At 53.4% G+C, this 13,664-nt stretch overlaps 4 protein-coding genes across 4 annotated transcripts; 3 read left to right on the top strand and 1 right to left on the bottom strand.

Annotated features, from left to right (window-relative positions):
* Positions 1-3,532: 3,532 nt before the first annotated feature.
* On the bottom strand, positions 3,533-4,678 carry J4E93_010640 (uncharacterized protein; the record flags this gene model as incomplete). Its single annotated transcript, XM_049348518.1, has 1 exon — positions 3,533-4,678. One exon carries the CDS (start codon positions 4,676-4,678, stop codon positions 3,533-3,535), a length of 1,146 nt encoding a protein of 381 aa, XP_049194355.1.
* A 1,679-nt stretch (positions 4,679-6,357) lies between these two features.
* Positions 6,358-7,200, top strand: J4E93_010639 (uncharacterized protein; the record flags this gene model as incomplete). The annotated part of the gene is made up of 1 exon (XM_049348517.1): positions 6,358-7,200. The coding sequence occupies one exon, from the start codon at positions 6,358-6,360 to the stop codon at positions 7,198-7,200; it is 843 nt and encodes a 280-aa protein (XP_049194354.1).
* A 1,714-nt stretch (positions 7,201-8,914) lies between these two features.
* On the top strand, positions 8,915-9,902 carry J4E93_010638 (uncharacterized protein; the record flags this gene model as incomplete). Its single annotated transcript, XM_049348516.1, has 2 exons — positions 8,915-8,987; positions 9,037-9,902. 2 exons carry the CDS (start codon positions 8,915-8,917, stop codon positions 9,900-9,902), a joined length of 939 nt encoding a protein of 312 aa, XP_049194353.1.
* Positions 9,903-11,956: 2,054 nt separating this feature from the next.
* On the top strand, positions 11,957-13,593 carry J4E93_010637 (uncharacterized protein; the record flags this gene model as incomplete). Its single annotated transcript, XM_049348515.1, has 4 exons — positions 11,957-12,161; positions 12,226-12,735; positions 12,797-13,352; positions 13,416-13,593. 4 exons carry the CDS (start codon positions 11,957-11,959, stop codon positions 13,591-13,593), a joined length of 1,449 nt encoding a protein of 482 aa, XP_049194352.1.
* Positions 13,594-13,664: the final 71 nt, after the last annotated feature.

Raw genomic sequence — 13,664 nt, 5'->3', positions numbered from 1 at the left:
GCGCGCAACCGTGTCCCAGCACTCTTCTACGGTCCGAAAACTGCAGTGGCGGCACACGACTGTCTTTTCGTTGGCCGACCCTACCGTAGCTCCCGTCCGATCACCTCTAGTTTGCGCATCCCAGGGGTCAATCTGGGGAAACGATGACTGTTGCTACGCTTTATTCCCTCTGATCGAGCACTCGATCTTGTCGACCATCCCACCCCCGGTTTGTTCCGTGACTGCTCCTCATTTCATTACACTGTAGCCACTGTGTCGGTGCCTGCCTCGGTTGCCCATCAGCGATCTACAATGCTTGTGTCGAGCCCGAACCTCGTACGACACTACCATTTGTTAATCTCCAAGTACTAGACGTTCCCCATACTTTGTTACTCGCATTCGCTACTGCTTCCTCTTTTCGGAGTACTATGATTATGTCGACATGCTGTTTCCTTCTGTGGCAGAACCCCGCGTACTTACGCCTTGCGACAGCAGTTCGGGTCCAACATCCAACAATGTAATCATTTTCGATGTTATAGCCAGCTACTCACGTATGATCTAGCATCGACATCTGTTCGAGCATGCGACCAGTAAGTATGGTAATGCTACACGTCATGCGAAGTACACTTGCATCGCCCCGACATTCTCACCGAACACATCAAATCTCAAAAGGCACAACATCCGTCCCAAATCTCACCTACAACAGCTCCACAACTGTCTGCATCATTGCATTGTCTACCCCTCGAAGAACATTGCTGCTGTGCCATGTAAGCTGGCATGCATGAACAAACCATCTAGACCAACCCCATCTAACCCAATCGGGAAAGGGCGCAAATTTACCAGTAATCTACCAAGCCAACACCAAGATACTCAGCCATACTCCAAGATACTTGCGCAAAAGTAAATTTGGGAACAAGACCGAGTCAACCGAGATGCGTCGTGTTCATTTGTCCTCAGCGCGCCTTTCATCAAGTGGGGCGTGCAACATAAAACAACTCTGAGTTCAGAACACTTCTTCTCATCTTCTTCTGTGAACTTCAATCTTTCTCGTCCGAATACTGTGCTATGGACATCTTTACTCTTATCGTCATTGTTCTCGTTCTTTTTACAATGGTACTATGTGCATTTTGGAGTCCAGCACAACTGCAGCCACCGCCAACACAACCGACGCCTCTGTCTCCAGCTCATGAGAAACAAACGCTACGGCCTCATGACATGGTCTAGAAACCACATTTACATTCTATCAAACCACTAATCTACCATTTCATCCACGATCACGCGAGATACCCAACCCCTTGACGTCCACAGCAGACGAACCAGCCCAATATATACGGAATCCTACGTTAAGCCCCTTCGGGTCAAAGGCGCGAAGACTCCACCCATACGACACAAGACCTCACTACTGAGTCTTTCGCGCGATGGACCCGTTACGGTCGACATATGACGAGGAATATCGAGCCTTGAGATGATAAATCCAGAGGAGCCCATCTCGATACGGTTCATGCCGCGAGCAAACCGGAGCATATAACATCGTCGGATCCGCTACGTTTTCCTCCTTATCCTCAGACAACACAGAGGCTTCATTATGGACTCCCTCACTGTTATCATCATCAGTATCCTTATCTTATTCACTTTAGCGCTTTGTTTCCTCTGGAAACCACCACTACGACCACTACGACCACTACCAGCGATCTCGACACACGACCCACAGAACGACAGCCTCGCAAAGACAAAGTTTCCGACTATGAGGTACTACGACATTCCCGCGACGAAGTAGCTATGGCTTACGTACTTCACCAGTCGTGAGCAGAGTGGTTAGGTCTAGAGGATGCTTAACCGACCTGAGATATCAATGTCCCGACCAGACCAGACGAATATGTCTCATGCGATCGCGGCTGCCAACCCTCCTCCTCCGAAACCTCCAACACATGATTCTGTCAACGGAACTAGAACGATGAGATCTTTACAATCGCCGCCGCGATGACAAGGGGTTGGGCGTGGAGTGAGGGCATGAAGACGGCGACTGGAGATGGGGATGGATGGAGAAATCGAGAAGGCGAGGAAGGTGTCTGTAATTTGCAGAGATGAAATGGTTCGGTCAGATGAAGAGGAGAAAGATGAGTAGGCGTTGGGTTGCAAGCAGTTCTTATATTAGAAGGTGGCGAGGCGTGAAGATATCAACCTCTTGATAACAAACAGCAACCTCTTTGTCGCCATCTCTCTCACATAAAACCCCATCCATCATCATCATCTACTTTCTCCTCCCTTATCTACACCCTCAGCCTCCTGCACTCCACCCACCCATCTCGCACTCCCCACAACCCCCCTCACAATCTTCTCATAGTGCGGGAGACACCGCGTATAATCGCTCCAGCTCTCGGTCACCAGCAGTGCCGAGACGATACGAGGTGTTATACACGTTGTCATCCACACTATGAGAAGACTGTGCGGGGGAGATGGTATGAGCTTCACAACTGAAGGGGGTTATCCTTCTTGTATATCTATATCCACTCTCCCGCTCAAACCCCCTACACCAAAACATCTAGAAGAAACGCAGTCGCAGTGTTCTACTGCGCAGTAAACAACGCGTGCTGTACTAGTTGTACACAGTGTCTACTGCATAGTAGAACACTGCAACTGCGTTTCTTCTAGATGTCTTGATACTGGGGTATTTAAGGGAAGGTGAAATAGGCCGTACTCAGCTCCGGCTTGCTGTTTCCTGTCCGGAGAGTACGTATCTGCGACGGACGGGCAATTGATGGTCTGGACACAGCCAGTCGAGTCTGTTAAGCTGGGCGATTGTGTCTTGCCATCGCGCGTTTACGCTCCAGACAGATATTCTTATCAAATGCGGCAAGTAGCGCGTGGACTCGTTCTATCGTCTTCTTACGAACCTTTTCGTAATAAGACCATCGAACACCTACACGCCCTGCTTGCCATATTTGAGAAGAGGTGTGCGGGTGCTGGGTGTTCGATACTAAGGTTCGAAACGATTGAGGGGGGTGAATAGGCCCTGCGTCGGGCTTGCTGTTCTTGATATATGCGTTGGGGGTTCCAAGGTAGGTAAGTAAGTAGGTAGATAGGTAGGTAGGTAGCAAGACCGATTACATGCTGCTGCCTCGGCCACGGTCGAAGTCGTCGGGTAAACCCTTGTCTCTCGTGACGAGCCCTCTTTTAAAAGCCTGAGCTGGTGCTGTATCATTGCTGACGCGGAATGAATCTCAGCGTCGCCAACGATACAGCACCAGCCGAGGTTCTTAGAAGAGGGCCCGACGATGGCATGTGCTCTGCGCGGGCAGGCTTGCATGTTGTAATGCACCAAGCATGTGTTATCCGCGGTCGGTGGCAGGGTGTTTGATGACCGCCGTAGAATCGGATGTGATGCGACCCATATCTTGGACGAGCTTGGAGGCGTTATGGCGTGGCGATGTCCTTCTTCTTCCTCGGTAGTTGTAACTGGGACAATCGACAGGCCTCGGGGAAATGTTCCCGCAACTGATGTCGACATGCTCGTTAAAAACCAGGTATTCCGTTTCGCAAACCTCCTAATCTTTCATCCAAACGGCGCCAACAAGAGCGCAGCCCCAAGCCCCAGTGCAACAACCATAATCCCCACTCCTCTAGCATTCACCACCGCACCCTTCGAAGGCAACGGCGCACCCTTGAGTTCCATATCCGTCGGCCTAGCCACCACATCCACAGCATCGAAATACGCATACTTGACCCTCTCGCCATCCTGCAGATTCTCATTCGTAAGCACACTCGCCTCATTCGGGAAATCCATAATCGGTACCGCAGGATAGAAACCCTTGTTCTGAATGATATACTGCGCCAGCGCATACAACGCATAGTTCTCCGCGTTGTTGGCAGCGTCGTACGACATTTGTGTGGAGAGGACGGCGAGAAGTTTCGAGCGCGTGGCGCCGTAAGCGTATTTGAGAGTTTGGAAATCGGTGGGTGTTTCGGGTTGTTCGTTGAGGACGCCGGCGAGGACAGATGTGTTCATTGCGCCTTCGGAGACGGAGATGAGCCATTCGGATGTCGAGTTTGGAGGCGCGGGCATGGGGCGTTGGACGACAGCTGTGCCGATGGAGGCAAAGTGCATCACCATGCGTGCCCAGAGGGAGGCGCGGTTGTAGTATTCCATCAGCCGGTCTTTCTCCATTTGGTTGTCGGCTTTCTTATTAATACGATTATTGAGCGAGTCCATGCGGAAGTAGTCGGAGCAAAAGACGATGTGCGGTTCGTTGCCGATGTTGTAGGCGGCGTGGTCGCCTTCGCGCTTGTTGCCTTTGTCGCAGAGGTCCATGGGGTCGTCGCAGCGGATGTGGATGTCGGAGTTTACGGCGCCGGTTCCTCCTTCCAGGACGCCGAAGTTGGCGGCGCGTTGCAGGTTCGTGGCTATCATGTCGGTGTAGTTTGCGTTTATCGAGGGGCCGAAGAACTCTCGTGCGGGCTGCGAGGTCAGGTCGAAGGGCGTTGCGGCGGCGAAGAGAATCGTCATCTCGGAGAAGCCATCGCGGATGTCTTCAATCTCGGAGAAGTCGCAGCCCTCGCCACCCGTGAGAGCAGTCGCGTAGGTAGGCCTGCCGGCGCCTTTGTCGTCGCCGATAACGCCATCGGGGGCTGCGTATGCGCGTGCTACGAGGCCAGCGAGGAGTACGGGAGGGAGGTGCAAGAGCGAGTGGAGCGTCAGCATGTCGACGAAGCTGCCGGTGACAGCTCGGTCGATCGAAATGTTAACGCGAGATGTTGGGAATTGCGGGCATGGAGGTTGTGCCGATCCTGTTCAAACACGAGGCAATGATGGACGGTTGCAGTGAACCGCGTTGGTCACGCGGGAACAGGGCGGAACGGGGAGTACAGGCTTCAAGGATGCCGTTAGCAGAGAGCATGAGGTTCGGATGGAAAAAGTAAAGCGCATGAAGGGGCGCCGTACCCGTGCAGCCATGCGAGGCTGATCCCCAGTTTTCTGACTCTCAGACGCAGTCAGACGCTTAGACACGATATTCTGAGACAGTAGTCTTCGCATGCGGCCGAACTCTGATGTTGGCATAGAGGTGGAAGTAATAAACATGGCGGTTCACAGTCTCTCCCATCGAGACTTCTCATTTGAATCGCATCTTCATGAGCATCCATATCGTGGAATGCGCTCTTTGTGCAAGCGGGAGGTGGTGTCGCAAGTCGCTGGATGAGGCAAGTATCGGCTCGCATTCGAAACGCGAAGCTGGCGCCAAGACCACGCCGTCACCACTCCGCTATGCATCGTCAAGATATGAGACCAACGAGATACTGCTGTTTGAACCGAGGCAGACAGCATCTGATTGCGAACACATTTCAACTAGAGTGTTGGCGGTTGCGCAACTCAAGGACAGTCGCGTCCAGGCAAGACAACCTTAGGAGCTAGAGCCATCCATGGATGAGTCAGGGTGCTCAACACTACCCGCTTCATTCTGGTGTGTGGCATGCATAATAGACGATGACGAAGACATGCGATCCGTCGTCTCTTCTAGAGTTGATGGAGGATAGTTCTGTTTCGTTTGGCATACGTACTTCCGCTGTATTCGATATGGCCATAAAGTGCGAACACCCCACGGGGATGATCTCATCATCACATGCCCTGGACTGCACTCATCAAAGTGCAGATGAACATGCAGTAGCCTGAACATATCGAACCACCATGACTATTAGCCGCCCACGAGCAAGATACGGCACACCGACACTCCGCCATACTGAGCGAACCCGTTCAGTGCCAAACAAGCGGTCGGCAGAAGCGTGGGGAGGGTGTTCGCTGGACGGGCACCGCCCCGCTTCTGTTGGCAGCCGTCCGTATGCACCTTACCGCTCCAATCAATCCACCTCCTCAACGGCACAGCGGGTCGTCGAGTATCGGCGTGGCGCAACAGCGGATAGTCTGGCGAGTAGTTCAGACCTTGATGTATGAAGTGGTGCGTAAGGAGGGTGGGCAGCGGGGTCAAGACCGGTACCTCGTCACCACAGCAGAGCCGCAAGTCTGCAAGTATTTGTGCTGCGGTTAGCTCCCCAGATAGACCCCTTCACCTGGGATACAAGGACGCTGTTTCTCTGTGACTGTACAAAGTCAGTTCAAAGTCTTGACACCGAACGGACCAACCCCACAGACAGACAGCGGGAGTCGACACGCTAAGCCCTACCCTTCCTGCTAGCATCGCCAACACTCCACCATGCCGGGCGAAGATACGACGCCCTCGCGACCACCCAGTGAGTTCTGATTCGCTTGCATGCAATGCCGTCGTTCGCAAGGCTGTCTTCAGCCTTCTCTCCAATGAATCTGCGTACGAGGCTGAGGCTGATCCCCCGTGCGCCACAGCAGCCCACCCCGCCAGTCCCACGGCGAGCATGTCGCTGGCCGCCGCCCTCAGACACGACAATAATAATCGCGTCTTGACCCGCCCGTTCGACGACTGGGTCCAACAGCCCGACGTTTCCGCGCGACTAGTCCTTTTCTCCGAGGAGTACCTGCAAGGGCTTCCTCAGACGGATACAGAGCATCTACTGCGTGCGACCGGGAGCACAATCAAGAGCGGTTCGTTATCGTCGATGGCTCCTGGGGCTCTCCTCCACCAGCACAACCCAACCCACAACCCTCCTTCACTCCGCTCTTGCATCACCGATATCACCGACGCCACGCCCACCGAAACAAGCATAAGCACCGGCCTCGTCAGCCAACTGTCTGGCGTCCCGCTCCTCGAAGACAACAACGGCGTGTTGGAGATACCGCCCGCACACTTCCGCACCCCCGTCTACGAATGCGCCTTCTGGTTTCTGAACTGCAACTACGTCTCGCAGAACAAAGAAGAGTGGGAAACACACTGCCACGCACACTTCCGCGGCGAGGAACCACCGCTGACGGCCCAATGCCCGCTGTGCGACTGGGAAGTGACGTGTGATCAGGGGAGGCAGGCATGGAAAATGCGTATGGAGCATTTGGCGTACGAACACACGATGCGCGGGCAGACGTTGCGGACTTCGCGACCGGATTTCCGGCTGTTTGAATACCTGTGGCAGAGAAGGTTGATCGATAGTGAGGATCTGAAGGAGTTGAAGGGTGGGAATCACAATTTGACACATCCGCCGGGGAATTTCGTTGAGATGAATGGAAGTAGGCGCGAGAGGGATGGCAGGAGGCATCGCGCGCAGCATGCGAGGGTGCCGAGACCGCCTGAACCGCGCCGGTACTGAGGGCGATGGGGGATGTTTGATGGGCTTCACCCCATCTCTTGCCGTTAGTTCCCACTTCTCTCGTCTTTCTTTCTCTTCCCAATTGCTCTCTTCTCTTCTCATACCTCTTCCTTTCCACTTGATATCTGTCCGCAGAATGGCATACCCAGGACACAAAAGCATAGCTCAGGCGTTACGGAGTACAACCCCATCTTTCCCATCTCTTTCTTTGCACTCACCATCTTGTCCGCAGAAGGAAGCCAACCAGTCGCGTAGGCAACGAGCTATCAGCTCCATGTACGCAAAACTGCAAAACATACGTAGCTAGTTCCTTCTCCGTCGCTCACGGCGCAATCCAACTATATACCCTCCTCTCTAGCCTCCCACCATCCCAACTGAGCCCTCAATGCATCCGCCTCGAGTAGCTCCCGCCCCCAACGACCGATTTGCTGAATGTGATTCGTCATATCTAAAGGACCCTGACCCCATAGCTTTGAAATGTCATCTTCAGCCGCACGAAAATGGCTCAGATCCAGAAGCGGAGGTCCGCCGTCGCGCGTCTGCCTAATTTCGCGTGTCGTGGTACTAATGCGGACTAGTGTGGTTTCCGGATGGGGGAAGGGCTAGCCATGGATGTTGGTACCTTTGAACGCACCTGGGCAAGAATTACGCACTGTATTTATGACATAATGTGCTTCAAGAAGATCCGACATTGTACTTTGGAATGTGAGCAAGGCTGGTAGAGTTGAGCGAGTATGAAATATAGGGGCTAAGATGTTACGTATAACTCTACATATATCTTAGTATCGAGATTTGAAGCGAGACTAGGAGTGTACGCAGGGATTTGTGTAGATAAGTATGGACATAGAAGGAGAAATTACAAGATCATAGACAGGATTTTGCTCCCGAGTGCCTCATGTTGCATTTTGTGTTAACGACTTGCTATCTTCCCTTACTAGCCTTCCAATCTCACACTGCCATCTGACGCCTTTCTATCTACTCTTCTTCTTGTATAAGCGAGTAATTCCTTTTTGTAGACAAAACCCTTTCCTTGCTTCCATTCATTTATCCATCCTATCTCTAGTCGCTACTATTCTGCCCTCCCGCACCTAACCTCCCTGTTCTCGAAGAAAAACACGACCGCCGCGGAATGGCTCTGTATAGACTTGGAGGTGTGATCGAGCTTCGTGTGGATATCGAAGCTTGTTTGACCCATTTGATGTGATTCGTTGTCGATGCCTGGGTGGCTTGCAGCTGTCAGCCTTGCTTGCTTCTTCCCTTTGCAAACGCCAGATGAATGGATGACGATGATCGAGACCGCTGACGACAAGAATAAGGTACAGCAAAATACCAGTGGCGATTGCAGGTCGATCTGGGGCCTCTCGTACTTAATGCGCGGAGACGGACGTTAATGCTTGAGTGAGTCGGCGCAATGTTAGGACGCGGTTGCAAGCCGTGGCGCTTCGCTAACAGCAACGGCCGTAGCTATGCCCCTCGATGACGTTGAAGCCACATCCCTCGCATAGAGATCCGGAACACTGGCAACATCATGCCCATTATCCTCCGCACATCTCACACAAGGCCAGCCATACAGATATGGAGGCGCAAGAGATGGGCTATATAGATAGCAGGCTGCGACGGATGTTGTTCAGCATCTCAAGCTTTCCAACAACTCCACAACCCTATCACACCAAGTCGAACGAACTTACTACCTTGAACAGATCCTCTCGACATAATGTCCAACATCAAGTTCAACCCCGCATCCGATATTCCCGACCAGTCTGGCCGAGTGTTCCTGATCACTGGTGGTATGTGGCGTCCTTTACGTCCGATCTGGCAGCCCACTAATCATTACAGGCACCACCGGTCTTGGAGCGTCATCCATATCTTTTCTCGCATCTCACAACCCTGCGCACATCTACTTCAGCGGTCGCAACAAAGCTCGCGCCAATGAACTCATCTCCAAGATCGCCATAGCCTCACCCTCCACCAAAGTTACCTTCATCGAGTGCGACCTCGCGAGTCTCGCATCCGTCCAATCTGCCGCCAAACAGTTCTTGTCATCGTCTGATCGCCTCGATGTTCTTATGTGCAACGCAGGTATCATGGCCGTACCTAACGACGTAAGCAAAGACGGCTACGAAATCCAATTCGCAACAAACCACCTCGGCCACGCGCTACTCATGAAGCTGCTCTTACCTGTCATGCTCGACACCGCATCGCAACCAAACGCCGACGTCCGCATCGTCAACCTCTCATCCGTAGCTTACAAACAAAACGTGCCTTCCACTGGCATCGAGTTCTCAAAGCTCAAGACCAAAGGCGCAAACTACGGCTCCTTCTTCAGCTTCAACAAATGGGCCTGCTACGGCCAGTCCAAGCTAGCCAATCTGCTTTACGCTACTGAACTGGCTGCTCGTCACCCGAGTATCACGTCTGTGGCGGTGCATCCTGGCTTTATCAAGACGGACCTTTTCGCGAGCACGAACTTTATGGATCGTCAGGTTGTTAATATTATCTCCGGCGGGAATTGGCTTGATGCGGAACAGGGGGCGTATAACCAGACTTGGGCGGCTACTACCAAGAAGGAGAACTTGGTCAATGGAGCTTATTATGAGCCGGTGGGCGTGAAGACTACGCCGAGTACGAAGCTGGGGCGGGATCGGGCGTTGGCGAAGGAGTTGTGGGAGTGGACAGAGAGGGAGTTGAAGGCGTGGGTTTGAGACCTGGTTGGTTTGTTAGCGATCTATTTCTCTGGCGATGTAGCAATTCTTTCATCCATAGTTGCGCTTGTAGTTTCGTAATACTTAGACTTTCATCATTGCCTGCACAGCCTACGATACGCAGCAGGTGGCCTTGACGTTCGGATATCCCCTCTTGCTGTCGGTACGCCTGAATACCTCGGTTCGTCATCTGACAGAAGTTTACGGATACTTTTCCGTGGGCAACGTTATAAGTAGTGGTGTTCTCACCACCGCGGTAGTGGGTGTCGCAGGAAGCGACATTTCGACGTCCACGTTCGATCGGTGCTGCTACCTCCAAACTGGTCACCGTAGACCTTATCGATGGCAGCGATCGACAACGCACCAGAAGGTTTCCAAGGTGCTGGTAAACCGTTTCGCTCCACAACCCCATGGGGTAGTGTACGTTTTCGCGATCCGTTGGCCACCTACCTTCGCTATCGCACCCGCCCACCAGGTGAACACGGCCGTGAAGCACGAGGACGACCCGACAAATTCTCTTGAGCACATGGCCTAAACGATCTCCACTGTGATCCTTCCATGGCACAGGCTCGGATGAGGCACCGCTGCATACCAGCCGCACCGCTTAGACGGCAACTAGCCATTTACCAAGAACCATCAATGCGGCGTCTCATTGTTTAGCATCACCAAGTACCGAAAGACGAACCCGGCCTGCCCCGTGGAGAAACCAAGCAAAGTTGTGGGATGTTCCTTTGTTGGATGATGGCCAAGACGATGAAGGCCCGGCGGACTGACTTGGCTCCGCGTTGATTGGCCGAATCCACGGCGGAAAGACTTTTAGCTCCTTCTCCTCAGCAGCGGCCTCGAGACGAAACCTCAGGCTAAACTGCAAACCAATCCCACCGCGGACTTGTGTCATCCAGAAACCTGGTGGGACCCATAAACCACGCACCGAAAGACCGCGTCTAACACCCCATCCGTGCGACAAGCGTGCACGCCATCTAGTTTTCCCCGCAATGCAGCGCATGCTCAAGATCTTGGACCTGTCTCGGCCCCCTTGGCCTAGGCCCATGTGCGACGTTGGCCTCGACTGACAAGCTATGAAAACACTTGACCTCGCGCGACATGGCGCAACACCAAGATTTCGGTGGCTTGCCAATGTGCTTTTTCTCTGCGACAAGACCACGAAGACTCCAGGGTCGGGGCTGGGCTCCTCACCGGAACCAGTCATGAGTAGTGGGCTCGGAGTATCAATGCGACGTTCATGTTAGGAAAGAGTCTTGGTATTTTGCGGGTTACCTTCCCGGGACGAGTACCGTATTTCGTGTCCTCATTGCGACGTCAGCCAGGATGGACTGGGGAGAAGCAAGAGCAAGGGATGATATGATGGAAGCCTCGACTCTATGCCAAAGTGCTGCATACCTCTTTGAAGGTTGTACCAACGCGACGTGAGCGCTTACTCCCCGCTGAACAGCAAAGTTCACGATGCGGGCACCACTAGACCGAACACGAGACCACCAACCACCGGCTCCGACATACCTGTCCTTGCCAAAAACCACCGGAGGCGGCAAAGCCAACCTGGCACTAAGCACGCCCAGCACCTAGGGTACGCCCTGCGAGCTTGTGTGCCGCACGTTTGCATGTTCGCGATTCGGCAGAACGCACAATGATAGTCAGGCTCCAAGACCAAGCAAGCGGGCAGACTTGCCTTCGGGGACCCCGCGACCCCATTCCCCCAGCGCCATTCAGCCTCAAGTGTGTCCAAGGCGGCCGGAAGAAGCGCGCTTACCATGTCTTGGAACGCATGCATGCGCGGAGGTACCTAGACAATTGTCGTGTGATTTCGGAACATCGCTTGTAGAGAAGGATCTGGGGCGAAGTATGGGATCCACCGCACTTGTGCGACGCTGAGGGCGGGGATGGAGGTGTATAAGAGTGCTACTCCACGTCCCCCGGATTGTTGATTTCCCCAGATCAACCAGCTCAGGCTTCGGTGATCCAACGGGCGTCTTACCCACACCCTTTACACCTCATACTCTCATCTTTTCAGAGAGGTTCTTTGAACACCACCCATCATGTCTGAGAAGAAGAACGATGTCGTCATGCTCGAGCAGACGATGACTCGGGATGAAGAGCTCATGAAGCCTGTGCCCATTGTCGGCAAGGTGGATTACTCTGGTGCTTACGAGAAGACTGATCCCCGAGAGATTGCGCTTGTCAAGAAGCTCGACCGATGGATTATGCCCATGTTGTGGAGCATGTACTGGCTCAACTACCTTGGTATGTCACTCCTCTCTCACAGTGATCTTTTTGGAAGCACTTACTTACACATCGCTCTGTCTAGACCGCAATGCCATTGCACTGGCCCGCCTCGACGACCTCGAAGAGGATCTCAACCTCACCAGCGAACAGTACCAAACCTGCGTGTCCATTCTCTTCGTCGGCTACCTCCTTGGCCAAATCCCCAGTAACATGTTCCTCAACCGAACCCGTCCATCGCGCTACATGGGCTGCTGCATGATGCTCTGGGCCGTCGTCTCCGCCCTGACAGCTCTTTCCAAGGACTTCACCGGCCTCCTTCTAACCCGCTTCTTCCTCGGTGTAACAGAAGCCCCCTACTACCCCGGTGCTGTCTACCTGCTCTCCATGTTCTACACCCGCAAGGAAGTCGCCACCCGCATTGCCATCCTCTACACCGGAAACATCCTCGCGACCGCCTTCGCCGGCCTCATCGCCGCAGGCATCTTCCACGGTCTCGGCGACGTCGCTGGCATCACGGGATGGCGCTGGCTCTTCATTTTGCAAGGTGCCGTCACTTTTGTCATCGCCGTTGTTGGATTTTTCTTGCTGCCTGGTAAGTTCTCCTGACTATACAATGTGCATGTGAGACATATACTGACTTCGTACCTCTGCAGACTTCACGCACAACACATGGTGGCTCACACAAGAAGAGCGCGACCTAGCCACCAACCGCATGGCCCTCGACACCGTCGGCAACAAGGGAGAGACGTCCGTCTGGGCTGGTTTCCGTCAAGCAGGCAAGGACCCCATGGTCTGGATCTTCGCTTTCATGGCTCACATGCATCTTGCCGCCAACGGGTTCAAGAACTTCTTCCCTACCGTTGTCCAGACGCTTGGATTTAGCAAGACTATCACCTTGGTTTTGACCTGCCCGCCTTACCTCATTGCTGGTGTTGTCACCATCGCTGTGTCCTGGTCTTCTGGAAAGTTCAACGAGCGCACTTGGCACATTACCATTTCCAAGGCTGTTGCTACCTTCGGCTTTGGTCTGGCTTGTGCTGAGATTGGTACTGCGGGTCGTTACGTCGCTATGATCATCTTCACCATCGGTACCTACGGTGTCAACTCGCTCATTCTGGGTTGGTGCGGATCGACATGCGGTCAGACGCCTGAGAAGAAGGCTGTTGCTATCGGTATTGTGACGACGGTTATGAACGCTTCGTTTATCTGGTAAGTTCCCCTTCTACCTCTTCTTCATCACCGCAAAGAATCGGTTGCTAATATGGATAATAGGACACCATACCTATGGCCCAAGTCCGACGAACCCCGCTACATCATTGCGCTTAGCTCCTCGGCTGCTTTTTCCGTTGCGACTGCGCTGTTGGCGTGGCTGGCGAAGATTCTTTTCACGCGTAAGAACAAGAAGCTCAGGGAGCAGGATAGCGAGAACATGACCTTCTACGTGTACTAGATGTTTGTACGAGGCTGCGATACGCACAGTGCGCGATGGGTGGGCAGTGGAATCGGCTGGCAAGAGCTGGC

The sequence above is a fragment of the Alternaria ventricosa genome, assembly GCF_023758065.1.
Source record: "Alternaria ventricosa strain BMP 2768 chromosome Unknown scaffold_33, whole genome shotgun sequence".
Lineage (NCBI taxonomy): Eukaryota > Fungi > Ascomycota > Dothideomycetes > Pleosporales > Pleosporaceae > Alternaria > Alternaria ventricosa.
The sequence above is the reverse complement of the archived record's forward strand: the minus strand, read 5'-3'. Positions and strand labels throughout refer to the sequence as shown.